Source organism: Dermacentor silvarum, chromosome 2 (genome assembly GCF_013339745.2).
Source record: "Dermacentor silvarum isolate Dsil-2018 chromosome 2, BIME_Dsil_1.4, whole genome shotgun sequence".
Taxonomy (NCBI): Eukaryota; Metazoa; Arthropoda; class Arachnida; order Ixodida; family Ixodidae; genus Dermacentor; species Dermacentor silvarum.
Window position 1 is genome coordinate 201,621,724 of NC_051155.1, and position 27,629 is coordinate 201,649,352.

At 47.3% G+C, this 27,629-nt stretch overlaps 1 protein-coding gene across 1 annotated transcript in view; it reads left to right on the plus strand.

Annotated features, from left to right (window-relative positions):
- Positions 1-27,343, plus strand: part of LOC119440666 (uncharacterized) — a 74,081-nt gene extending 46,738 nt beyond the window's left edge. The window contains exons 4-9 of the mRNA XM_049663003.1: positions 14,174-14,350; positions 16,493-16,624; positions 17,801-17,894; positions 19,275-19,544; positions 25,037-25,333; positions 27,021-27,343. Coding sequence (XP_049518960.1) covers positions 14,174-14,350; positions 16,493-16,624; positions 17,801-17,894; positions 19,275-19,544; positions 25,037-25,333; positions 27,021-27,336 — 1,286 coding nt within the window. The 3' untranslated portion in view covers positions 27,337-27,343. The remainder of the gene's footprint in view (positions 1-14,173; positions 14,351-16,492; positions 16,625-17,800; positions 17,895-19,274; positions 19,545-25,036; positions 25,334-27,020) is intronic.
- The last annotated feature ends 286 nt before the right edge of the window (positions 27,344-27,629 follow it).

Genomic DNA, 27,629 nt, shown 5'->3' on the forward strand with positions numbered 1-27,629 from the left:
GATTCACTGAAGATGTTGGCATGTTTCTCGTCCAGGAGGGCCAAGGCAATGGCCACTTGCTCGGCCGCACTTGACGACGTGCTTCGTACCGAAGCTGCGTTAACGGTCGAACCCTTGTGGTTGATGGACACTACTGCGAAATTTTTGCTGTTGCCATATTGGGCCGCGTCAACGAAGCAGCTGCCGCCAGGGAGTTCTGTCGCCCGGCGTAGGAGCGCCACGGCCCTGGCCTTCCTTCTTTCCACGTTACGCTGGGGATGCATATTGCATCCCCAGCGCAACGGGGGTTGAAATGAAATTACTATTTCATCCTTTCTCCAGGAGCTCTTTATTGTGCAACGTCTCGGGGCAAAAAAGAAAGAAAGAAAAATAAAACACGCGCGAAATTTTACTAAACGACTCTGAAAAATTGTCGCAGTTTCACCCTAAAGGCGAAGCATTAATTGCGATAGAAAATTAGTAGAGAGCTATACGGAGTGAGGATAGTAGTTTTATCAGCTGTGTAAACTTGGACATGCAGCAGCACCATCAAAGCGCAGAACTGTTGTCGGCGCTTGTCGGCGTTTTGCTCGCCTTATCAAACGTTTATGCAATTGTCTTTCAACTTGGTTCCGCCTCTCAAACATTAAAGTAGGTTTCTACAAAAGTAAATAACTGCTTTTCAACCTTTCTAAAAGTGACCAGAATTAATCAATTAATCGATGAAAAACCCTGCATCGAAAGCGATTAATCGATTAAAGGTTAAAATGATTAGTCGTTTAACGGAAAAATGTATAAATTAACCATCCCTAGTCCAACACCTAGGCGATTGAGTGTAGCGTTGACGGTATGTACACTTTGCCTCGTCAATTTGCCAAACACAATCCGAATATGTGGAGAACCTTTAACATTTTGTGCGCGAGCCACACTTGAGCCGTGAGCGGGAGATCACGAAAACGGCAGCAGCGGCTCCGACGTGTCAATGGCCTCGAACTATCATAATAGAGCCAGAAAGTCCCCGAAGGCAAAAGAGAGCTTTATTTCGAAAGCCCGTGGCAATAACCCGGCCAAACGCAATGCTCGCCGCAGAAAAATTCGAATTGATGAGCAGCTCCTCATCACTCAAGGCGACCCATCATCTTCCTCGGGAATGTCCGACAGCTTGTTGCTGAGCTTGTTGCGGGAGCCAATCCCAGCATACAGAGTGGCGTGTACTGCACCAATCGCCACGATGGCCCCAACGGACCACACCACAGCGGACCAGAAGTCGGCGGCGTACAGGACAACCATCGCCACAAACGCCGCCGCGATCAGCCTGTGGTTCTTGCTGAGCACCAGCCTGGTGCCCCACACGGCCGCAGTCTCGTCGTTGTGGTGCAGCTTGAGCGCGGCACACACTGCAGCCACCACCGCGAAACTCGCCACCAATTTCAGGCTGGACATTACGTAGCCCGTCAGGATGACGACAAACAGAATACCGTAGTTGATGCGGAAGCGGTCCACGTTCGATTGGATCCGCTTGGCAACATCCTGGCCCGACTTGGGTACCGAAAACCGGCTGGTGTCCACGAAATGGTTCCACGGCTGTGCGCGGTTGACCTGCTCGTTACACCAGGACAGGATGGCTTGTCGTACGTCAAAGTCCTCCTCCTTGGCAGACGAGCAGGGGCGCTTGCGTGGCAGCGCGGGGGTTGGCATTCGGGAGGTGGCTGGAGCATCACCAGAAGACTTCGGCCTGGAGTTCAGGGACTCCCCAATGTCGCCCTGCTCCCGGTCCATGGCTTCGAGTTTCGCTGCCAGTCGCTGAGTTGGCAGATGATGGCTGGCTGTGAGCGGTAGCACTGCGCTGCTGTCCTTTTTGGCAGGCTTGACAGACCCTGTCGTGGCGCTAGACTTGCTCAGAGCTGTAGCGAATCCCGTTCAGCAAGCGCAAATGAACGTGCTAATATCACGCGCTTCTTTTTCTTCCTCGTCACCGGCGTAGGGCACGAGGTCCGTAGAATGCCACCTCTTTCTTTCTCCCCCACCCCATTTTATGCCCTCTAGTTATGGCTGGTCAAATGCCCCTAGTTTCTGTGTTCTCTACCTTTCGTTTCAGGCTTATTTCTTATCTTAGTTAGCTTGCATGTATTTGTGTATCCTATTATTTGACTTGAACATACAAAAATATGAACTTCCTCCTCGGCACGCGCTCTCCCTCTCTTTGATCATCATCATCAGCCTGTCTTTATGGCCACTGCAGGACGAAAGCCTCTCCCTCTTTTTGATACAGGTGACGAAAATGACGGAAGGTGTCACATGAGAACTTTTTATAAGAATTTCGCTATCTTCCCTTATAAAAAATGTCTCTTTCTTTCTATGTAAAAATGTATTTATATATAGCTACTCATTTCTTTTCTAATTTTCGTGGCAGAAGGTAATATGTTTGCGTGCTAACGTTTCGGCCGTGCAACGAGCGAAATGTGTGCGCCTTCTTCTAAAACTACGTGCATACCGAACGTACAGAACATTGTTTGCAATTATATATATTATTTCAAACAATTGCACTGCGTTTCTCGAAGAGCCAGGTCGTATAGTAGAGTGAGCTCTTATACAACACTTTCAAATGGCATGAACGCAGTTTCAACTTAAATCTTGGATCCGGGACCTTCGATAGGTGCAACGTAATGGTGCGACTTAATGCTAACGCTTTTCTCTCGCATTTACTGCTAAATTTACCCAGAAGTTGCTTTTCATTTCTTTTTTTACTTTTCCAGTAATAAGATTGTGTCTTACTCTTCTTCCTCCTAATTTAACGCGTGATCTTGCCTTTCAAGAGCATTTATTATAGCAGTGCGGAAACATTTGTTTTTGTGTTATACCTTGGAAAAATCAACGCCCTTTTTTTTTAATCCCCCGCAAGGGTGCATGATTTTCTCGGGACGTCGACGACTTTTTCATAACGCGCGAAATCTATTTGACAAGGGCTTGTGCCAGACTTATTTACCACTTTGCTAGACCCAAACATTTCACTCTGATTCGATAAACGTGTTCTTACAGCCCAGTATGCACGTTTCCTAACCCGCAACTGTTACTTCGCCTAAGCACACAGCACATCTGGCAGGCTTTATTCAGGTGGTCTGGCTTCCGCAGTGGTCGGCGTGATGTGCAAGTGAAGTCAAGATGACTGTAAAACAGAACTTTACTAGACTTTCATCAAAACGCGGTGTTGCATTCCTATTTTTATATAATTTTTTAATAAGTCGTAAGCTTATCCGTCCCAAGTTCAAAGAAGTGGTACTTCCGGGTTTCCAGGAATATCGCTAAAGTCGTGCTGACGTGGCAGGTCTCTAAAATCTACGATTCTGTGCTTTCGTGCTCGGTAATCTCTGATTTCTGAATAATTCTAATTATTTCTTACACTTCAGTAACTGAACTTGTAACTAAACTTATGTTCTGATATTGTATCTATAACGAAACCCATGAATTTTATACTGTACTATTTTGTTTCTCTATTTTTTTTCGACTGATCTTGAATTTCGTCCCCGGTCGTCTCTGGAGGTGAAACGGCAGTGTTGCGCAAGCAACTAGAGTACCGCTCGATGCTCATGTCACTAAAAAGAAAGTCGCATTTTCGCCTGAAAGGCGAAGCATCAATTGGGATAGCAAATTAGTTGACAGCTTACGAAGAAGGATAGTAGTTTTATCGGCCGTGTAAAGTTGTAAATATTTGCTTACTAACTAAACAAGCACAGCGTCACGCGCGCATAGGTAAACATGAACACATCTCGCTCTATGATCGCGGAAACTCGTCAAAAGGCTGGAGTGAGAAAGCGCGCCTGCAGCGGCGGGCAAATTGACCTTCGTACTGTATCTCGTCTCGCTTCAGTGCGAACGTCGAAAGCACAGTGCATACGAAGCTACCGGCATTCGGCGCATGCACCTTGTACACATCGCAGATCGCTTTGAAGATGAAGCCCCCGCGGGCGCACACTTCGGCCACATGGCATATCGCTTTCAAGATACGGTGCCCGCGTGGCAGCTCCGTCAGCAGCACCCGTAAGAGCAGAACGCACCTCCCACCCCCACCGGCTTCGTCGCCTCCTCCCCGTGTCTCACCCAGTGAACGAAGACAGCGCGCTTCCGGCTGCCTTCCTCTTTCGCGTGTGCGAGATTAAGCTGCGGTTGTCGGCTCGCCCTCGCACTCTTTCACTCGCACACACAGCATAAGGCGCCCGGCGACGGTTTTATCGCCGTTGGACTTTATACGGAACCTCACGGCGACGACGACGGCGACGGTAAAATGCGCTTGGACTGTTCATATAATTGCTATCGCTATAAAAAGCTGAAAGGAAGTAAGAAAACATGAAATGACGCCAGTGGTAAATCGGAAGGCGTGTCAAAAATCAAGAAGCCATGGTTTCATTATCGACAGTTAATGCAGCGGGATTAGTATATGAGAGTTCCGCCCTCTGAGGAATATTTAGTACACACTGCATAAAAAACTCAGCTTCAAATAAATGAGACGCCCTCTCATTTAAGTACACCATGGCTGTCCTAAGTTTCCTTAACTGTCGCTAGTGTGTGCAATGCCATGTGCTTAGTTTTCAGCTTTATTTTATAAGAAAATGTGCGTCCTCAATCCTTTAGCATTCATCGTTCGCACGTGACACTCTGTGTTTAGTCTTTAGAAATTTAGGACGGATAGCTAAAGGGATGTTTGTCTACTGCCGATCTAATATGCGTGCAGTTTAGTAGAATGGCCTTGTGACGGCAAACAAGTTTCTGTAGTAAACTAATACGTTTTGCATAGAGGTCGCCCCCGTTTCCCACCGCCTCTCGTCCCCACACCAGCGCCCAGTAGCCCAAGGCAGGGGGTTGAACTGAAATTACTATTTCATCCTCTTTCTCCGGGAGCTCTTAATTGTGCAACGTCTCGGGGCAAAAAAATAAATAAATAAAAAGAAAACATGCGCGAAATTTTACTAAACGACTCTGAAAAAAATCACAGCATATCTACGACGTGAATGATGGTGAGGTGGGCGAAGCTCCGGAGGTTATCGGTGATACCGTTAATCCTCCGAGAAGTTCGCCCGATAAAATCATCATGCAAACACTTGAGGTACGGTGAAGAAAACTTTTATTGAGATTTCAAGTTACCTTTATATATTACGCGCGATCCAAGAAATGAGAGAGGCGCTCGCTCTCCGCGCATCCCCGCGCAGCCCGCACAGCAGCTAATCGGAGAGCAGCGGCACTTCCAGCGCCATCTAGTGTCGATTCACACAAGCGCCATATTGCACACAATTCTATTGGACCAACGCCATCTAGGAAATGGGACAAGAAATGGTGATGACGACACAGATTGTGTACAGCGCCATCTAGAATATCGTCCCTGAACTGCAGTTTGTATGTACTTCTATGAGACAGCGCCATCTATTGCATTATACGGGAGATACTGCCGTTTACTGCCGGGAGATACGCCGGACAACGGAGACGTGACGAGATTAGACTAAGAGGAGCTACGCCCCTAAAATTGTCGCAGTTTCACCCTAAAGGCGAAGCATTAATTGCGATAGAAAATTAGTAGAGAGCTATACGGAGTGAGGATAGTAGTTTTATAAGCTGTATAAACTTGGACATGCAGCAGCACCAGCAACGCGCAGAACTGTTGTGGGCGCTTGTCGGCGTTTTGCTCGCCTTATCAAACGTTTATGCAATTGTCTTTCAACTTGGTTCCACCTCTCGAACATTAAAGTAGGTTCCTACCAAAGTAAATAACTGTTTTTCAACCTTTCTAAGAGTGGCCAGAATTAATCAATTAATCGATGAAAAATCCTGCATCGAAAGCAATTAATCGCATTAAGGTTAAAATGATTAGTCGTTATACGGAAAAATAATTAAATTAACCATCCCTAGTCCAACACCTAGGCGATTGAGTGTAGCGTTGACAGTACGTACACTTTGCCTCGTCAATTTTCCAAACACAATCCGCGTATGTGGAGAACCTTTAACATTTCGTGCGTGAGCCGCGCTTGAGCCGTGAGCGGGAGATATCACGAAAACGGAAGCAGCGGTGCCGACGCTGTCAATGCGCCTCGAGCAATCATAATAAAGCCAGGAAGTCCCCGAAAGCAAAAGAGAGGGCTTTATTTCGAAAACCCGTGGCGGCAGCCTTGCCAAAGGGAATGCTCGCCGCAGGGAAATTCGAATAGATGAGCAGCTCCTCATCACTCAAGGTGACCCTTCATCTTCCTCGGGAATGTCCGGCAGCTTGTTACGTAGCTTGTGGCGGGAGCCACTGCCAGCATTCAAAGTGGCGTGTACTGTACCAATCGCCACGATAGCCCGAACAGACCACATGACAGCGGACCAGAAGTCGGCGGCATACAGGAGAACCAAGGCCACAAACGCCACCGCGATCAGCCTGTGGTTCTTGCTGAGCACCAGCCTCGTGCCCCACACGGCCGCAGTCTCGTCGTTGTGGTGCAGCTTGAGCGCGGCACACACTGCCGCCACAACTGCGAAACTCGCCGCCAATTCCAGGCTGGACATTATGTAGCCCGTCAGGATGACGACGAACAGAATACCGTAGTTGATGCGGAAGCGGTCCACGTTCGATTGGATCCGCTTGGCAACATCCTGGGCCGACTTGGGTACCGAAAATCGGGCGGTGTCCACGAAATGCTTCCACGGCTGTGCGCGGTTGAGCTGCTCGTTAGACCAGGACACGATGGCGCGTCGTACGTCAAAGTCCTCCTCCTTGGCAGACGAGCAGGGGCGTTTGCGTGGCAGCGCGGGGGTTGGCTCTCGGGAGGTGGCTGGAGCATCACCAGAAGACTTCGGCCTGGAGTTCAGGGACTCCCCAATGTCGCCCTGCTCACGGTCCATGGCTTCGAGTTTTGCGGCCAGTCGTTGTGTTGGCAGATGTTGGCTGGCTGTGAGCGGTAGCGCTGCGCTGCTGTCCTTTTTGGCAGGCTTGACAGACCCTGACGTGGCGATATAGACTTGCTCAGAGCTGTAGCGAATCCCGTTCAGCAAGCGCAAATGAACGTGCTAAGATCACGCGCTTCTTTTTCTTCCTCGTCACCGGCGTAGGGCACGAGGTCCGTAGAATTCCACCTCTTTCTTTCTCCTCCACCCCATTTCATGGCCTAATTGTCAAATGCCCCTATAGTGTCGTAGTGGGCTAACTTTTGTTTCAGCCTTATTGCTTATCTTATTGAGCTTGCATGTATTTGCGTATGCTATTATTTGACTTGAACATACAAAAATAGCAACTTCCTCTACGGCACACGCTCTCTCTCTCTCTCTTTGATCATCATCATCAGCCTGTCTTTATGGCCACTGCAGGACGCAAGCCTCTCCCCCCCTCTTTTTTTTTTTTTTGATACAGGTGACGAAAACGACGGAAGGTGTCACATGATAACTTTTTCTATTAATTTCACTATACTTCCTTACGAAAGAGGTCCCTTTCTTGCTATTTCAAAATGTTTCTATATATAGCTACTCATTGCTTTTCTAATTTTCGTGGCAAACGGTAATATGTTTATTTGCTTACGTTTCGGCCGTGCCACGGGTGAAATGTGTACGCCTTCTTTCTAAACTTAGTGCATACAGAACGTACAGAACGTACAGAACACTGTTTGAAACTATACATATACAGACGTATATATATATATATATATATATATATATATATATATATATAAGTGCAGACAATTGCACTGCGTTTCTCGAATAGCTAGGTCGTATAGTCGAGTGAGCTTCTAAACAACACTTTCCAATGGGATGATTGTGCTTTAATTTCAAATCTTGGATCCGGGGACTCCGATAGGTGCGACGTAATGGTGCGACTTAATGCTAACGCTTTTCTCTCGCATTTAGGGCTAAATTTCCACAGAAGTTGTTTGTCGTTTATTTTTGTACATTTACAGCAATAATATTGTGTCTTACTCTTCTTCCTCTTAATTTAACAGTAGATTTCGCCTTTCAACATCATTCATTATAGCAGTGCTGAAATATTTGTTTTCCTGTTATAACTTGGAAAAATCAACAAATGTTTTTTTTTCTTTTTTTTAATCCCCCACAGGGGCGCATTATTTTCTGTGGACGACGACGACTGTATCATAACAAGGGCAATTTATTTGACAAGGCCTTGTGCCAGACTTATTTACCACTTTCCTAGACCCAAACGTTTCTCCCCGATTCGAGAAACGTGCTCTTATAGCCCAGTATGCACGTCCCCCCCCCCCCCCCCCCACAACTTCACAACGATGGAGGAAGTTCCTCTGAGGGTGATATGGGATGATATGATATAGCCCTCACCCCTGCGGTCACCTTCAAGAGGAAGTACTTCATCATAGACTATGCTACCCACCCCAACTGCACGGTCCATGGCACAAGAAACCGATGTGTACCACCTACTGTTACCTCGCCTAAGCACACAGCACATCTGGCAGGCCTTGTTCAGGTGGTCTGGCTTCCGCAGTGATCGGCGTGATGACTGCAGCAAGTGAAGTTAAGATGACTGTAATTACAGAACTTTACTAGACTTTCTTCAAAACGCGGAGTTGCATTCCTATTTTTATATGCTTTTTTAATAAGCCATAAGCTACTCAGTCTCAAAATTAAAAGAAGTGGTCTTCTAGATCACTGTATCCAGCTGATAGCTGTACCTGCGCATGAGGCTGTCTCAGTCTGTCGTTTATGCATCGGCCGGTCTAGCCAATGCAGCACCTGTCACAGTATAGGTGAATACTGTGAAAAAGTTGCAAAGAAATTCAACCTTTAGTTGAATCGATCAAAGACAATATCTTCCTGAGCGAGTTGGCGGGGACGTGGTACGATGCCACAGTGTACGGTGTGTGTCGTGTCAATCCTTGCGTGAGAGGAGTACAAGAAGCGTGGGACAACCTTTCTTTCTTTCTTTTCTGTTTGCGGCACCATCTTCGATATCGGCCCAAGAAAGAACATAAACACAGATACCCGATACGGAAAGGTGAGATAACTCGCTAAGAAATACGTTGTCGTTAAAAAAAACTCGATTCAGGATGTGACAAATAGAGTGACGTGCGTACTTCCAGCTTGTTTGAACTCGCATTCATGATCGAGTATCAACCTCTTTGTCGAGTAAGCAAAAAACACGTGCGCACTTGGCGATGTGCAGTTCCAGAGACGTTGCTTGCTTGCTTGCTTCCTATGCCATGGCGCATACCCACCACGGGAGATTGGCCAAGAAGTGGGCGGTTAAACAGGTCGGTTGAAATTATTCAATGAAACTAACTGATGTTATAGCCGTATTTTATTTTATCTTATAGGAAATCGTGTGCTTTTTGGAAGGAGATCAAGGTAGAAGGTATTAAATTTCAATCAGTTTAATTGGAATTTTCGAAATTAATAAATAATCAATCAGTTAATTAACGTAAATTGAAATTTTGTAAAATAATCAACAATATATCAGTCAATTAACTAGGTATTCTCCTTGTGTCACCAAGGAACTGACATACGGCCCTGCATACGTTCCTGTGGCTAAAACCCAGTGTATATGCCCCGAAGGATAGAATATTTTCAGTGTTTATAGCCATGGCTAATTTTCGGAACGGAATTTCGAAGTATTTCTTTCTCTGGATTGCGAATCGGCGGCAGTTTAATCGATAATGAACAATGGTTTCAGGTTCTTTGCAGAAATGACATAGAGGGGACATCGCCAGACCAGGCCTGTGTAGATAAAAATTTATGGGTGGAATACGGCATCGTAATTTTGTAATGGAGATTTCCAATTTACGTGTGGTCTGGAAAAATGTGAAGAAGAAGAAACGCTTGGGAGCTTGATGTGAAGAAAACGAAAGCACACGCCCCGCACGAGCCTCACGCGCTTCTCATCGAGAGCTCCGGAATTTGGAACAGGCAAGTTCTTGCATAGCGTGTTTTGTTGAAAGCTTTTTTACACGTTTAAAAAACAATGCTGCTTTAGACAAGTCGCGGTGTTTGACTGCAGCTAAGCGCGTTCCTTTTTCTAAAAGCCGTGTACTAAACGGCCGCTTGTGCCGTTCAGGAATCGCTGGACACTTATCGGTAAGGGCTAGCGTGATCCTTTCTCGCTTCGTTGTGACGACGATAGGCGCTGTCTTTTTGCGTCGTTGGACTGTCGCCGTGGAGCGCAGTGAAAGCTATGGGTCGCGTCATCCAACGAGAAAGAACCAGAAACTCTTCTGTGTTGTTCACCTCAAGAATCGCGCGGTACCAACTGAATAGACGTTTTACGGAAGAGTTAGTAGTTCCCAACAATAGGTGAACACTCCGCCGCCTTTGGTTGTTCTTTAGCTGGCACGGCCCCTACCCACCGATGTATGCAGGGAATTGAGTGTAGAGCAGATGAAATGCTCGCTTCAGACTCGAAATGGCAAAGATTCCCCGTACCCTCTTGAATTTGGTGTTATCGTTCCTTCGCATCTACGCTACCTAAACTCTATCCAGCTACCTTGCTCATCGAGCGGATTCGCTAAACGAAAGCTGTTGTGTTTTAGCGTAGAGCACATTTCTTGCTATTGTTCCCGAATGAGAGGCACACACCCCATAATCGTTAGAAGCTCGTGCAGCGACAGCCACCTACTGGGCACGTTTACTTCTTTTATTCAGAGAAAAACGACCATTAGCTTTCTGCGGCGCTAGTTTTCAGAGCAGCATATTGCAACAACGCCATAGAGAACTCGATGCCTTGTTCTCGTACGTACCATTTTACCCAATTGTAGCACTCTGGTTTAACTGATTCAATTATTTTGAGTCAAATTGTGACAAACAGAAAAAAAAGAAATTGTTTTCTTTATTTGCTTTCGCTCCTTCTTCCCTTATTTTCTTATGTGACCCAACAATCATGTTCGCACTTTCAGGCATGCTTTTTCTCTTGAGACTGTTCGCATGCCTCAGGCTTCTGCACGAGCTCCACGCCTTGCCTGTGCAGAATACGACGCCATCATCACTGCTACGATTCCACGGGTAAGACAAAATATACCCCATATCCCCGTGAGAAGAACCTCGCACAGAGAGCCAACAAATTTTATATAAACCTATAGTTTTCATGGTAACCCTCAGCGGCGAATCTAGCAAACCTTGCAGACCGTCCATGTATTAGTTAGGCTGTATAGCACCACTTTTAGGTTGCATGATCAAATCGCGGCAGCGGCAGACGCATTTCGATGGGTGCAAGAAATGCAAGAACGCCAGTGTAGCGCGCGTTGGGTGCATGTTAAAAAAAACCCGAGGGTAAAAATTTATTTGAAGTCCCCCACTACAGGGCGTGCCTTAGAATCTGATAGTGATTTTCGCACGTAAATTGTTTTGAGTGCTCTACTTTTGGTTCTATTCTTTAACAAATTTACTGCATTAATTGCTCACAGTTGTCTTCCTTGGCATGCCTTGCTCCAACCTCTAGCTAAGGCATGTCACAGCTCCACTGCCCATTATCCCCAGCAGTCATTACTTCCTACAAGTAGCGTTTCGTTTATCTGATTTCACGTCGGATTTGACTGCGTTTCTACGTCATTCACGTGCACGTACTACCAATACTTTCCATACTATTGTTTTTGATGGAGATACTTACCCGGGTACCGTCATCACGAACAGCATTTCCTTTTTTAAGCATGTCATTCTGCATTCAGGGTCCACGTGATCTCACACGTATATTATAATAGAGAGTGATACGAGACCTTCAGTTTTGTCCTACACCTGAGTCGGCTATCTTGTTAGGGAGGCCTGGCCGGGCTTCTATTTCTGCTTACTTTCTTGAAGGAGAACCTTTAAGATTTACGACACAGATTAAAGAGCTAGCGGTTGCGTCTATTCGGAATGCATAAACAGAAAGCTAGACCTGCTTCATCCCTCGTTACATTATCGTTCCTTGTGTGCGATTTTATTCTGCGCTGGTCCCAATAGATACTATAATTAAAACTGAAATCTTCATTTTTTTGCACGAAGCTCCTGGTAACCTAATATATTGGGATGTTCCCGCTTATTACCAAGATTTTGATTCTTGACTGGTATTTGGTCGCCTGCCACACATGACAGCGATTGGCATAATGGCGAGGCGACCCCCGCGGTAATGGCCAAACTTGGACGGCACTTCTGTAAGTTTTCGGATCTTTTGTGAATATGTTGCTCGCTCTTATTCTAAGACAACATATGAAATGTTACCGCAAGGACATCATGTTATGTATTCTCTATCCATGAGACATTGGGAAAGAAAAAAATATGAGCCGAATTGTCTGAGCAAAATTCAGAGTATAAATAAACTTGGGGAAGTGAAAATGCGCTTTGCCTTCTAATCTAAAGGTCCTACGTGCTCATGACGCTTCGTCGGCAAGTACTTGCATAATGTAGTGAGCTTGGAATTTTCTCACCCAAATATGGGAGCCAACGAAGCGTGGAGCTTTGAGACAGCACACAACGTGTTTTCGATCAGGCCTACCTGACGATACAAAGTTTAGCTGAAAAAAAATTATTTCGTGGAACGAATGCGAAGCAGACCATGTGAAACCTACCAAGTGCGTACCATTAACAGAACATTCTTCTTCTTTCTAGGGTTTTACGTGCCAAAACCAGCTCTGATTATGAGCCACGCCGTAGTGGAGGGCTCCGCATGTATTTGGATCACCTGGGGTCTTTAACGCGCACTACAACGCAAGCACACGGGCGTTTTCGCATGTCGCCTCCATCGAAACGCGGCCGCCACCGCCAGAATTCGATCCCGCGACCTCGTGCTCAGCAGCACAACACCTTAGCTAACTGAGCCACTGCGGCGGGTACAATTAACAGAACATCCAACATCCCAATATATGGACTCTTTGAAGGCAGTGTGCGTGATGTGTTTCTTCGTTTCTTCCCAGCGATGAGCGAGGTGGTCACACCGAGATCTCTCTCGACGACCCTGGCAGAGGGATGAACGCCTTTCGAGTTGACGATGACTTGGAAGGATCGAAGATGGCCGCAGGAGAGGAGGACGACCGCATGGGCCGAAACTACTACAACAGGATACTGAGGAAGAAGGCAGCGATCACCCGAGGTACGCAATCCACAGATTTCAAGTTCTTGCGCCAATGTTTGCTTGAAATAAACAAAGGAGATAACTACTTCCTGTTTAGAAGACAGTCACCCTGTAATGCTTGTCACTTCCACTTTTGATTTTGTTCTGTGTGAATGTCACGTACCTTACTCTGGATCGGTAAGCACAGTTTATTTCGACACGCTCCTCGTCTTGTAATACACTTGAGAAATCATAGGAATCAGCTGTTCAAAGCACCCAAGGGCGTACTCTATAACGGTACACTCAGTATCAGGAATTCATACTTGGTGTAGGGCGCATGGTAAAGCCATATTTACTACCGCTTTAAGCCAGAATGGCTCGCTGAACTCCTGCAGTCACCTCAAATACCGAGTGGCCAATGGCGTGTTAAAATGCGTGCATATGTAATTATGTACCAGTTTCGCGTAGATGGTTTTGCATGAATGCAAGCGCATTGTTAAGCGGCAGCCGAAGGCTGGCACCCATTGTAGTCATGCAGGGCGCAAAAGAAAGGGTATATATGCACTGCAGTTGAGTAGCGTTGCACGAAGCGGCGAGCACTTCTCACGCTAAACCGGGTCGTAATAACATATTCCAGCCAATGATATTAGTGAACATAATGTTAACGGACCCCACCGGCTAACTGCAAGCAATTCTTATGAGTGCAGTACCGTATTCGGAATAAGAAAGGAAAAGAAAGGAAGAGAAAAGACGCTTGTACACTAAATCTGTTCGTAAGATCAGATGCCCGTCAACTATGATGTTGAGCATACTATTAGTGAAGGCGGCCGGCCAGTGTGAAAGATCACATCCGATCAGAAAGAAAAGCGTTACGATTTCTGCCCGAAAAACGATCGGCATGCGATCGTAGAATCTTTGAGATTGCAGCGCCTGTTCCACGCTCAATACTAAGCCGGAATATTGTTAAACCTTCTCATCTAAATTCCTTACCAGTTCCTTGTAAACCTAGTTAATAGTGCGTGCTGCCCCTTACGCGTGATCACTGCTTGGCCACCCTTCTGACGCGGCGACTGATAACTGTGCAGTCGAGCAAAACTCATGCCTAAGCACATACCACACGAGCAAAGTATAAGCAACATTCTGCGCTGCACATTTGTAGCGTCGAACGTTCACCTCTACGTTCTTCGGTGGCAGGGCCCCGTCCGCAGGTTCGGCCCGAGCGGCGCGAGAAATGCGACGATGACCGGGACTGCAGGCGCTCGCCCAGCCAGATCTGCATCAAGCACGCCCGCGAGCCGTACGGTCGCTGCCAGTGCCCCTTCTACCGTCCCGTCGAAGCCACCTTTAACGGCGTCGTGCGATGCGTCACCGGTGGGTGGAAGCTCACTTGCTACGGCGTTCTACTGGGGGCACGTTAAAGATCTCCAGGTGGTCAAAATTAATCCGCAGCCCCCACTACGGCGTGTATCATAATAAAATCGTGGTTTTGGCACGTAATAACCCTGAATTATTCAATTAATTCAGTTACATTGAGGCATTTTACGTGCCAACACCATGATCTGTTATTGAGTCACGTCATAGGAGACTCCGACCTCTTGGTGTTCTTTGATGTGCACCCAATGCAAGATACACGAGTGTTTTATGCATTTTGCCCCCAACGCAATGGGGCTCGCGCCGCTGCAGGTTTAAACCCTTGATCTCATGCTCAACAGCCCAACGCCATAGCCGCGGAGCTGCCGTGGTTATCATTGCTTTACATTGCTTACATTGCTTACATTGCTTAGATGCATTACATGCATTACATTGCTTTCTGTCCAAGATTTCTGAACAGTACAAATAGTATTTCATAAAACAACAGATGAAACAAACTACATTTGTGGTATGAAAAGGCAGGCGGGAAAATCCCGAAATAAAAATAACGCAAAAGACAAACGCAGACTATGAACTGAAAGGTCGCACAGTGGCGCAGAGGAGAGAAGGCAAAAAAACCCCCCCAAAAAGTCACAGGCCTGCGAGGTACACGCAGCACAGTCACCGCGTAAGCTGGTGGAGTGGCGCAAGAGGAGCTCCAATTTCAGCACCACGCACAACATAGTCTTAGCGGCAAAGTCTCTTCACCTCGTTTTGACGAGAACGATTTGAACTGTCCGCCCGGCATCGACGGCGAGCTGTGGCTTGTAATGCTCTCTGCACAGCAGTCTGCTGAGCCCGATGATGTCTGGTTGTAGCCGCGCACGTAGCTCTACGATTCGCTTCTTCAGCAGCGGTTCGTACCTTGCGAGGAGACGCCATAAAGTGTACCTAGAGGTATCGTGTACCTAAGAGGTATCTAGAATACTTGGCGCAAATCTCACATCCCTTGACACCTGGCATGTTACGTTGTTGTTGTTGTTGTTGATGATGATGATGATGATCGTTTATTGGAATCTTCAAAACGGGCTGGTGACAAATAGTCACCTAGCCTGCTTGGGTTAACCAGGTCCAGTTACATGTAGCATGCAACTGCTATATGCGACTTACATGTCGGGCACGTGGCGTTTGCAGGCGTCTTAACTAGATGGCGCCACCATACTGGCGGAGGCTCGGTATCGTGTTGATTGCGCGCCTCCTCGCTAGGGCGCGTTTATAGGGAATTTTTCCGCTCCCTGGCAGCAAGCGCTTGCGTTGCTCAGTGGTAGAGTATCTGACTCCCGCGCAGCGGCCCGGGTTTGATCCCGGCGGGAACCGGGTACTTTTTTTCGCATTTCCGGCGATAGCGGTTAGGGACACCGGACATCGGTCGCGGCGGCGGACACCATCGCGAACCGAAACGGCTATAGGAATGAGCCCATAACAGCTTACGCTGTAAAACTACCCTTATGTGTCCAGGGTAACGCCGTGCCATGTCGTCAACCATGGCAACAGGTGTACACTCTCGAGAAATATTAGTTCATACGTGACCATTCTTCTTTATGCAAGATAACCAAGGGTAGACATCTATGCGCACGTGCAACCGCTATTACTGTTAAGTCACAACCCAACCATATAAGACGCCCTTCTTCGATTATTCCTACATCCGAAAGAAATGTCTAGATCTCCAGTCAATTTTATGAGTATGCTTGTAATTTCCCCAGTGCACCTAAAGGTTAGACGTTGTTTCGTCAGTTAACGATCGTTCGTGCTTTATTATTCCCTGATTGATGCAACGACTAGCTCATCTATGATTGACGCCTTTGCGCCGCATTGGTATGAGCATGCGCAGGTAGTTCTTATCCTGTATGCCTGTTTTGTCCGCCAGCCTTTTCATACGATCATTCTCTACTAACTTGCTCAGCATTCTGTCGCTGCGAGCTACGTTTGCCAGCGCAGTCTTTGCAAAAGTGGACATTTAGCGCTCTTTCACAGTAGTCACTTTCAAACATGGTGTACTTTTACCACAGGTTATTATTTCGAGAGTGACATAGTATAACGTAACTTTTTCGTGGAGTCCAACAAAGAGTTATCAATAACCGTTGTTCGTGTCATTACGTACAGCCAAGGACTTGTTTGACGAGTGTCGAAGCAACGAGGAGTGTGCGGCCACTAACCCGTACCTGGAGTGCGTCAACAGGCTGTGCTCCTGCCAGCCTCCCCACGTCCTCAAAGACCACGTTGAATGCATTGGCGGTGAGCGACACTCGGCTAATCAGCGCCCCAATTGTCTAAGTGATTCGTTAATAAAGCGTTTCAGACTTGCCGGCTGCTTACATAAAACAAATACGTGAAGGAAAGAGAGAGAAGTTAGGCAGTATAAGGATCAACTGGTATACTCGTGGTGAGGCAAACAGGTTAAAGGCAAAAGGTGACATAGAGAGATGCGACCTAAAATAAAACAAATAGAGAAAGCTGTACATAAGCGCAATGTAGCGACGAACTGCTTAAATGTAGAAATATTTTGGTGAACAGGGGCCCGGAACTGTGTGAAGCAGAAACCACATGGAATGCATATCCGGCGAATGTACGACGCGGGAACGCCTAGTGTTAGCTCGTTCATTTAGCGATGCGTGATGTCGAAGCTATGTTAATGGAGAAAATTCACATTATTACAGCGTATTACAGCGGAGCTGTTATACGCTAGTTTCCAGCGGATCGCTGCGTGCGTAGACCGAGCACGGGGACCAAAGATGCCGTAGCCTCGATACAAAGCAAAAGCGTATCGCCGGTGCGCCGCCAATGAATGTCCGTCTTTGGCTTATGACGTCACGCACTGCATAGACACGTTACCTCAGTTGTGTTCCGACCATGTAATGGGTAGGCCGTGTATTGTAGTAGGCCGTGGAAGAACAGCATGCCTACGAAGAACGACTGCGTAAGCAGGAGTGGGAATGAGCGCGAAGACGGCGGGAGGCTGCTAACGCCTCCCGCCGCCTTCGTGCCCATTCCCGCTGAAGCATCGTTGCATCGTTGCACAACCCATGGCCGTCCACCATAGTGACCACAAAGCTATAGTCATTTAGAAGACGGTAGGAAATGAAAATTCATGTGGTATGTGTCGTTATATAAAACAAGTATAGTTTTATCACCCTGTATACAGCTTAACTGGTCATCCACCTTCACAGAATGGAATGGCACTGAGTTTTTCCTACATATTCCTACGTAGTATACATTCTCTGCCTTTAGCAATTCATTGTTTTCAATGTTCTCATATTCTTATTTTTTAATACGACGTCTTGTTAGTATTTGACTAAGAAATATATTCTTGTATATTGTGCTACGTCTTTGTATACCCTAATTACAACCATATACGTATAGGAAACTCAACTAGAAGCTACAAGCCTGTAGCTTTTATCTTGTCTCGCGCAGGCGATTCAGTACAGGAGTGGATCTCCTGGCTCATTCCTGTGGCAGTTCTTGCTGTGATAGGAGTTGGGATGGCTGCCTGGCTGATATCGAAGCGGTAAGCGGCCATACATGTCCTATATGTGCAAGTGTAGCAGCTGTTTGCCACTTCGATTCCATATTTTTCTCGTTAGAAAACCGTTGTTTGTGTTATTTATAACGTGATTAAAAGAGCCCTTTTTTTCACCATTAGGAGCAATGAATCACTCGTTATAGAGTAGGTATACTGAAAGCAACATAGAAATAAGTTACGCAGCTTCCAGCTGTGTAGTCTCTATGGCACATCATCCTTCGTCTGATACCCAATGCCCAAACGTTGCTTTGTCACAGCTTAGCAACGCAGCAAATTCCTGACATTAGGACGGGAGTAACATGGAATAACGTAAGTGGATAGCTCGGCTAAATCCGGCAACGTTCTCAGATGTCGACACCAGCTGCCCCGGAAAAAGTTTTGGTCGATTCGGGACGCAGTCTTGCTTGCGGCCCACTTTCGGGAGCACCACTCCTCCGCTCTCGATATTAATCTTAGTTTCATAAATTCAGTCTACCATTTCAGCCATAAGTCTAGCCTACAGACAAGCAAGCTAAGGAAATCGTATACGGGAAAATAATTTATTCTATTACTTGAAATGCAGAAATTGTAAGAAAAATAGGACATGAAAATAAACGAAAAGTCAAACTTGTCGCCGATGGGAGGTGAACCACCATCCTCCGCATTGCTCTTGCGATGCTCAACCTATACAGCTACGGCGAAAGCTAAGTCCTCGGATTCTTTCTTGTCTGTTCGCGTATGTGTACTAGATGCTGCCTTGGAGGTGTTATTGCTGCGCCACTCACGCCCATGGTGGCGGACGTGGAGCATCCTTTCAGCCGCCGGCGTCATGTATAGAACGTGAACTTCAGCAGCCGGAAACTTGCCCATTAAATTCTCCTATACAACTTCATAGCGTCAAGGCTGCCAAATTTGAGGCCCTTGCTACCATTGAGGAAAGAAAAAGTTAGGAGAGAGCATTACGTCGCGTAGCCAGCCTTGGCAACGAACACTCCGTGACGCCAGCTCTTTTCTTAGGGTCGGCCCAACACGTGACTTCTTGGGTCGAGATCACGGAGCCACAATCGAGATTTGCCGAGACGGTTGCTCCCTGGTGCTTTTTTTTTTAATCAATGCGCACTTGTTCGGGGGCCCTGCCGCAGTGCTGCATGCAGAGCGGCAGCCCTAAAACTTACCGCTCATTCAGACAGGACTAACACGTGTTGGGCCGACACGCTTGGCTTCAATCGCGTTGCGCGATGCTACCTCCTAACTTTTTCCGGCCTCCATGCTTGCTACGCAGTGAGCTAGGAGAGCCACATTGTTTTGTTCTCCTAAAAGCTGACTGGTAATGTGTGGTTATGACGCAATGCCTGAAACTATCTTTGTTTCCGACCATGTTGCCAGCAACAAGAAGTCGAGCTCGGGTTCGGGCAACAGCGATGACGATGACGCGGAAGACGCGCCGGCTGCCGGTCCCGGAGCGTCTAGCTCCCGCCAGCAGACCCAAGTACAACGTCAGCAGTCGACACAGCAGGCGCCTGAGTCACGCTATCGTGGTTACAGCGGCGAAGCTGGTGGGGCCGTGCCCAAGGGCTACCAGTACAGCGACATGCTCAGCCGTCTCAACGTCCCACAAATGAAGGACTGGGTCCGTGTCCCGAAGGGATTAAGGGGGTGAGCACGCCATTCGTTTCTTTTTTTTTTTTTGAATCACCTTGTCTTGCTTTACGGAGTCACATAATCTTTTTCAACCTTACCGTTTTCTCCAAGATAGCAAATGCTCCATCTGATTTTTGAGTCCATGTTCGTGCGTTTCGAGTAGTGAAAGCTGTTACCCCGTGATGCATGAAATAGCCTTTCCTACTTTGAAACTTTTTTCAAAAGATTTCTGGCGCCTTTTCAAGCGAAGCTTTCTTTGCGAACACTCACTGACCTCGCTGACCGTCGCTGCTGCTTTCTTGACGCGATGCCACGTGCGCGCACGTCAGTTTCCATTAGGCCAAAGACGCAGTAATTAAAGGCAGAACAACAATCAACATTAGCGCTGTCTTCAGCGTCGTACTTCTCTTTGCCATGCACCTCTCGTCATCATTCTTCCCTCGACAAATACCAAACATCGACCTGGTCCTCTTGACATAACTCCGTCGACGTGTTAAAGTGTGCATTCGCATGTACTGGTGTTTGCATTTCGGCATAGCTTCTGAACGTTGTAGTGCATAAACCAACATAGCATGACATAAGAGTTCGAATCTAAGTGGTGCATAAACATTGGTTCAATTCCCCGTTGCATAGGATGGTAATAAAGACAAATTTACACAACGCATTTAGTTTCGCTTCCAACATGTGCTTTGGATCTGAAATATTTTTATAAATTGAAAAGCAGAACTTCCAAATGTAGCCGTGGAACATTTTTGCCTTCGGCCGACATAAATGTTTCAAAAATATTTTGAAGCTAAGGCATAAAGTATATATGCAGTGTCGGAGCTTGCCATCAGTGGCTGATCAAAGTCGAATGATGTCCTCTTGAGGCTGCGTGTAGGTGTCAATGCATTGATGTAAAGCTGCTTTTCAAGCTCAAGTGTAAGTTTGGCATGATTTTTTATACACAACGTTGTTGACAGATATGTTCTTACTGCCCCTGTGTCGTCGCCTCAGCTCTACACGGCGTCGGCATGCTATGTTCATGCCCCAATGGCGCGGTCAGAAAGTGCCGGCAAAAAGTGCAGGGACAGCACCATCTCGATATTAAAGTTTTCAGCATGTGCAAGTATTGATGTGTTATGTCGCTTGGCAAGCGAAATTTTAATGAAACCCTGTCGTCTACTTGAGGCGTTGTCAATCTGAGATGTTGGATAACTTGCTCAGGCTCGCCAACTTCAATAACAATTTGCATTCGGCCTAGAAATGCATACAAGAAGCCGTTTAGCATGAGACAGTTGGCAGTAATACAACAGCACCACGACTTTGCAAGTCCTCAGCGTTGTTGAGATTGAAACTAATTATTTGGAGAAATTATTCAAGATAATTGTAAAAGCGAACGACGGTTTGCTTCCTGTCTTTAGACTAATTAAAGGAGCTCATATGCTGCGTAACTCATCACATGTAGATGGGTCGCTTCATCATCCGCATACAGTAGTGTAGGACCAGGCTGGAACGCCCGCACGCTGTGCGAAGTGTTAACAGGCGACGGGGGGCGTGTCCTTTCTGCGCAGATCTCCATTCCGTCGCCGCAGCAGAAGAATGTGTGCACCTCATGTGCAGCTCTCCCCTTCCCACCTCTGCACATCTCCATATTCTCCTCTCCATTTTCTTCTACCGACCACAGCATCGAAACGCGACCGACACCGCACTTTCTCTTTAGCAAGGAATCTTAGCTCGGTAAGGGCATAAAGTTGTGGCCTACTTCAAAGCTATAACATCAACTCCGGATTTCCAGAAAGTTCTGCGTGAGGCCAAGACTCTTTATATCAGATCAGGAATATCCGTTGCTGCCATTCTCCAGGACTCCACACAACGGGCTAATCGAAAATGTTGATCACGTGGTGATCACGCCGCATTTCAATGCGAAGCTTTCCTTGTCTTTTCTCCCGACTTTTCCGGCGCTGCTGTGGTCTTGCTTGCTGGGAGAAACCCAGAGTGCGCCACTGGGTTTCTTGCAACACCACCAGATGGCGCTCGCATCAGCGCTATAGGGAAACGATGGAGCATGTCCTATTAGAATGTGAAGATATCTGCCCAGCGGTTGATTTAGGCACCTCTGGCCTCCTTGAAGCCCCTGGGTTCAGCGAGAGCCGGGGGAAAGTAAACATGCCCGCAATAGAGGTTAGTCGGAGGTGACTGGAAGGTAAAGACAATGTTACCAGTAGGGGTTCAGAAAGTTTGGTAATGAAAATTCTTCGTGTTTTTTGATGACAGGTAGGACATTAGGCAATATAATAACAAGAGCTTCGTGGCGCAACCCACCGCTCAGTTCCAGAGGGGCCGCTCATAGCATCCATCCCGCGCATTTAGACATTACCGGAGCGTATGACACCGTAAACCGTAACATATTGTGGGAAATTCTGGAAGGGGAAGGCATAGGCAGTTTGCGTTGAATGGGAACGAATCATGAGCTAAGAGCCAGTTTATATCAAGAAAGGACTGAGACAGGGGTGCCATCTTATCCCTGCTGCTGCTTACGATGTACATGGTACGGATGGAAAGGGCGCTAGAGGAGGCAATATCGGGTTTACTCTCTCATAAAAACAGGCGGGTACAATAGTAGAGAGTAGCAGCTTCCAGGTTTGTTTTATCTGGACGATATTGTGTTGCTAGCTAACAATCGAGGGTGAAATGCAATGTCTGGCTAATATCTGCGGACAGGAAGGCAAGAATTTAGGTTTGAAGTTTAGCATTAAAAAATCGGGTGTTGTGGTATTCAATGAAAACAGGGAACAGACAGTGTCAATGCAGGGCCAGGAAATACCTCTGGTAAAAGAATATAAATACCTTGGTATATGAATATACGAAAGCAATAGATACATAGAAACACAGGAAAAAACAATAACAGCAAAGCGGAAGAGAAATGCGGCCATAATGAAACACAAAGCGCTATGGGGATTCAATAGGTACGCGGTGCTCCGGGGTATGTGGAAAGGTGTAATGGTTCCTGGACCTAAATTTGGAAATGTGGTTGTTTGCTGAAGTCAGGGGTACAATCAGAACTCGTTGGCAACCAAAGGTCAGTGGGACGCCACCCGTTGGACGCTCACGGGAGGACTGTAAATGAAGCTGTGCAAGGTGATATGCGCTGGACAATTTTTGAAGTGAGGGAAGTTGATTATAAATAACGACCGAGAAATAGGGAAGAAAGTAAATGGGCTGGGAGAGGGTTCAGATATTTGTACAGCAGAACATTGATTCCCATTGGAGGAAAAGAACTAGTAAACTTACCAGCAAGATTGTGACCGGCATGGTGAGCAGAATGGCACCAAAGAACGTCAAGAGTGAAAAGTCAGAGAGGCTGAGGTAATCTCATGGGTGGCGGCAATGGAAAATAAACCAGCTATAAGTAACTACTTAAGAGCAAAAAACGAAATCAGGACAGAAACAATTTATGATAACTGAAAGGGAAGCTCTTCACTTTTCGAAGCGAGAACAGGATGCCTTCAGAACACGCACTTATAAAGTGGCATACAAGAAGGAGAAGCATGTGCTTGGTGCGTTAAAGCTAAGGAAACGATGGTGCATGTTTTATTAGAATGTTAAGATATCTGCCCAGCGATCGATTTAGGCACCTCTGGGCTCCTTGAAGCCCTTGGGTTCAGTGAGAGCAGGGGAAAAGTAAACATGTCCGCAGTAGCAATTAGTAAGAGGCTGATTGGAATATTGGTGGAAGAAAAGTAGGGAAACGAAAAACAATGGAGGTGCACAAAAACAAAGTTAGAAGTAGGGGTTCGGAAAGGTTTGTGATGGGAATTCGTTTTTTTTTTCTAAGATAGGTGGGACATTGGCAACATAATAACAAGAGCTTGGTGGCGCAACCCGCCGCCCAGTTCCAAAGGGGAAGCTCATAGCATCCATCCATCTATCCATTCCGCTGGTGCCGCCGCGCCAGCGTTTCACAGTTTGTGCGTATGGCAGGTGCTGTGATTGCCTTCCTATGTGACGAAAATGTAGGTGCTTGGCTGTGATAGTGTAATCATTACAATCATCCATAGCCTGAAGAGAGCGCTTGGAGCTGGCGTATCAAGAGCGTGCTGGCCACGTACGCAGAAGGAGCACGTGAACACGTGCTAGCAAAATGGCTCCAAAGCGTGCACTCAGAATCGATGACACCGAGGCCAGAAAGAAGTGTCGCGCGGAACAGGAGCGTCTTCGCTACGCAGCGAAACGTGGTGCAGATCGCCAATATATGTAAACAATGTATACATACAATTATAATATTTAATTGAATTACGTACAACCCCATAATTAGATTAGTTTATTACATCTGCCACGATGCGATGTGCCATGGGAGGCAATGATAATGCTTATCTCTCTCGGAGATTATGAGCAATGACGCACAACAATGCCTCACGCAAGCACGTCTCCCTGTGTCTTCTGTGGACTACGCAGACAAACAGCAGACGTGCACGCAAGTTAACGTTTAACATCAAGTCATCGCTCTCGCATTGGACTAAACGCTGAATAAACTACACATTCGCAGCCAACATCACGGATAATTATCGTAAATCAAAGTAATCAGCATAGAAAAACTTGGCTTACATCGATTACTACAGAGCGTGGGATACACATATTGTTTTATTGCGATAGCAATTATATGGACACTTCAAGCGGATTTCTGCCGTCGGCGTCGCCGTCGTCGCCGCCGTCGCCGTCGCCGTGAGGTTCCCTATAGATAAAATCTTCGCCGCGTGCCGTATGCCCGAGCGGAAGCGTGCGGGGACGCGCGCTCTCACGGAGAGCGAACGCACTCAATCTCCCACGCGCAAGCAAGGAAGCGGGAAGCCAGCGCCGGAGGGAGCGGGGGGGGGGGGGGGGGGGGCGCACTTCCACTCTGCCAACAACCGCGCTCGTCGCTCGCTCGCACCGTCTCTTATCTCCACACGGCTCTGACCTTTATGCGCCGTGCATTCGCCGCTCAGTTTCCGTTGAAGCGATAGACCGCACGTACCTTCGCCACTGCGGCGTATCCGCTTGCTGCCAGAGTTTTGACGGTCGTTGTCTGCAGTCATTCAGTGTGATCTATTCATGTTTGTTTGTGCGCGCTCACACCACGCTTGTTCATTCAGTTAGTAATAGTCGGGCCACATTTTCCAACGCACACTACACATGCAATGATGCCCGGATCAACAGTGCAGCGCTACAGGTGTGTCCCTTCGCACGCGCTGCCCACGGGAAGCGCTTCTCATCAACACCACCGTTTCACAAGCGCCTTCTCGTGGTCATCGAGTCTCTCTTCATGTCTGTCTACTTACGCCGCAGCACACCCGCTTACATAATCAGCTCATGTTTACTACAATTCATATTGCTACCAAAGCCGCTCACCTTACTTCGTATGACATTGCTGTGTTGCTATCGCATTCATTGCTTCGCCCTTAGGGCGAAACTGTGTCATTTTTTCTTTTTGCCTGTTATACATCTCGCGAAGAGGAGAAAAAACTCGTACTCTTTCGTTATTCCAGGAACAACCAATGCACCCTCGATAGTGCTGGGGGAGGAGGTGCCGCGGATCAGAACCGGGTGATGTGGGCCCAGCAGGCGTTTACCTCTCTGGCGTCGCCCATCTACCAGAACAAGCTGGTGAGGCGGCTGATGGCGGGCAAGGGCGCCTCCAGCTCGTACCCGGACTCGTCCAGCGTCGCCGAGCCAATACCACCCCGCTCGGCGATGGCCAGTCCGGCACCACCCTCGGCCCTATCGGCCCGCTACGGCAGCGAGGGACCGCCGCTGCCCAAATCGCTGCAGGAGTCCCTTCGCAGGTATCTGTGAAATCGAAATTGCCGAGGCTACCTACACCATTAGAGTTACCTACCATTAGAGGTACAGAATGGATATCAAGAGAAGGGAAGCGCAGTCGAGGGCGGCAGAGAACTAGGTGGGATGATGAAGTTCAGAAATCTGCAGACGCAAGTTGGAATCAGCTAGCGCAAGACAGGGGTGATTTTAGATCTCAGGAGGAGGCCTTTGTCCTGCAGTGTACCTAAATATAGGCTGCTGATGATACGCTGTTGTACTAATGTAAGTGCGCGTGCCCGACAGGGCGTGCTTTTATGTGCACGCGCATGCCTGTGTGCGTGCGTTGTACTGGCCGGAAAGCTCTTACTGGGTTTCTTCTCCCTGTCAGCATGCATTCTATTCGCAACTATTGCACTATATATATGGCTAGGAAGGTGCCTAATGTCCACCCTTCTCCACTGAGAATGAGGAGCACTTCGCATGGGTATAGATGTTAGGGCAGCGTGCATGACTAATTCGTTGGTAATCTGCTTAGCGATCATCGTATGCGCACATTTTCACGTATGCACGCAAAATAAGAAACTTCGAGGGTGAAAACAGCTGTTGCGTTTCTTTATTGCATATCCTCACTTCCAATGGAAAGTAATACGTACCAGCCATGCTATAAGAGACGTGTTTGCACTAGTTCTGGTCATCTTGTCTTGAAGAGATTATAGTCTATTCACGGAAGAAGCGCAAAACAAAGGTGGAAAGAAACACTAGTACATGTACCGAAATCTTGTAGGTAGCCGCCCTTGTATACTCGCAGAGTGCATTCGAGATGGCACCCAAATACCGCGCCACAGCAAACTTAGGCTTCATCAGGATGCGTAGTATCTGCGGCTTGTTAGCGCCTGCGCGCAAGTTCGTAAACGTGCTCCTGGACTCCTCAAGCCGGGAATTAGGAGAAAGGACCGGTACATCAGCGAAACCGTATGCAAGGGCGAGCTGAAGAAATACCCTGAACACGCCGAATACCTTGAAATACACTGAATACCCTTCGACAGCACGCTCTACGCGACGTATTATTTTCTGCTGTTAGATTGATTCTAGCACTTGCCATGAAGCGACAGCGTCATTGACCCAGATGACGCCTATATGCACATGGGTGTATGCCGAAGTGAATATGTGCAAGTGGCGCAGATAGATAGATAGATAGATAGATAGATAGATAGATAGATAGATAGATAGATAGATAGATAGATAGATAGATAGATAGATAGATAGATAGATAGATAGATAGATAGATAGATAGATAGATAGATAGATAGATAGATAGATAGATAGATAGATAGATAGATAGATAGATAGATAGATAGATAGATAGATTCGCGAGCTCCTGTCAGTAGCGCTTTTACGCGAAGAGTAGTTAGCCATTTACATCTTTAGTCTTGAAATTAGGCAAGCAGAATCCTCAAAGCACTCGATAACCGAAGCGACAGCGAAACGTGTCGCTTAACCGAAAGAATTAGATTATACGTGGTAACCTAAGAATGAAGGAGTTCTAACCAGTAATTATGCGATCGTGATCATTGTTGAATGGTGTGCGCGGTAGCGCTGATGACAATGGTACGCGTACCGCTCACGTTATCACAACAATTGTTCTGGGCGGCACTTGACACGACAAGTTAGAGCAGCATTTTCCAAAACAAATTCACGCTTAATGCGCAGGATTGCGGCGCCCAGTGGTCGCTCGTCGCAGCGCTTGCAGCCTAATCAGCGTCGGGCCACGCTGGCTACCTGCAGCGACGAGGCGTCTTCGTTCCGCTCGTTCCCGGTGCCTGGGGCCCGCTCCGGGAAGCCGCAGCGCTACGCGGCCGATGACGATGATGACGATGAAGAGCCGCGGGCGCCCCTGACAAGGCTGCGCAACCGCAGCAGTTCTCGTTACTCGGCGGCTGCGCGCGAGCCCAGGACGCGCAGCGAGTCCAGCGACGCGCTGCCGACGTCGGCGCGCAAAGTGTTATTTGCAAACTATAAGAAATAGAAAGTAAATATACGTGTACGTACGCTGTTTGTGATTCAGCTTGAGGCCAAGCATCTTGGAAGTATACATGTCTCGCTGCTTCCCTTCCAGCTTCTCGGCATTATTTCCCTGCGGCGCACATGACGTATGGGCCAACTGTGTTTCACGAGCAAAATGAGCGTTTTCGTTGGGTCCACATTCCGCACACGATAAGTTCCTATCATGCCGCTTGCGTGTTGATCATTCATGAATACAGGCGTATGATTCTTTGAGAAAAGTGTCGTTATCATTAAACTCTACATGACGTTAAAGAC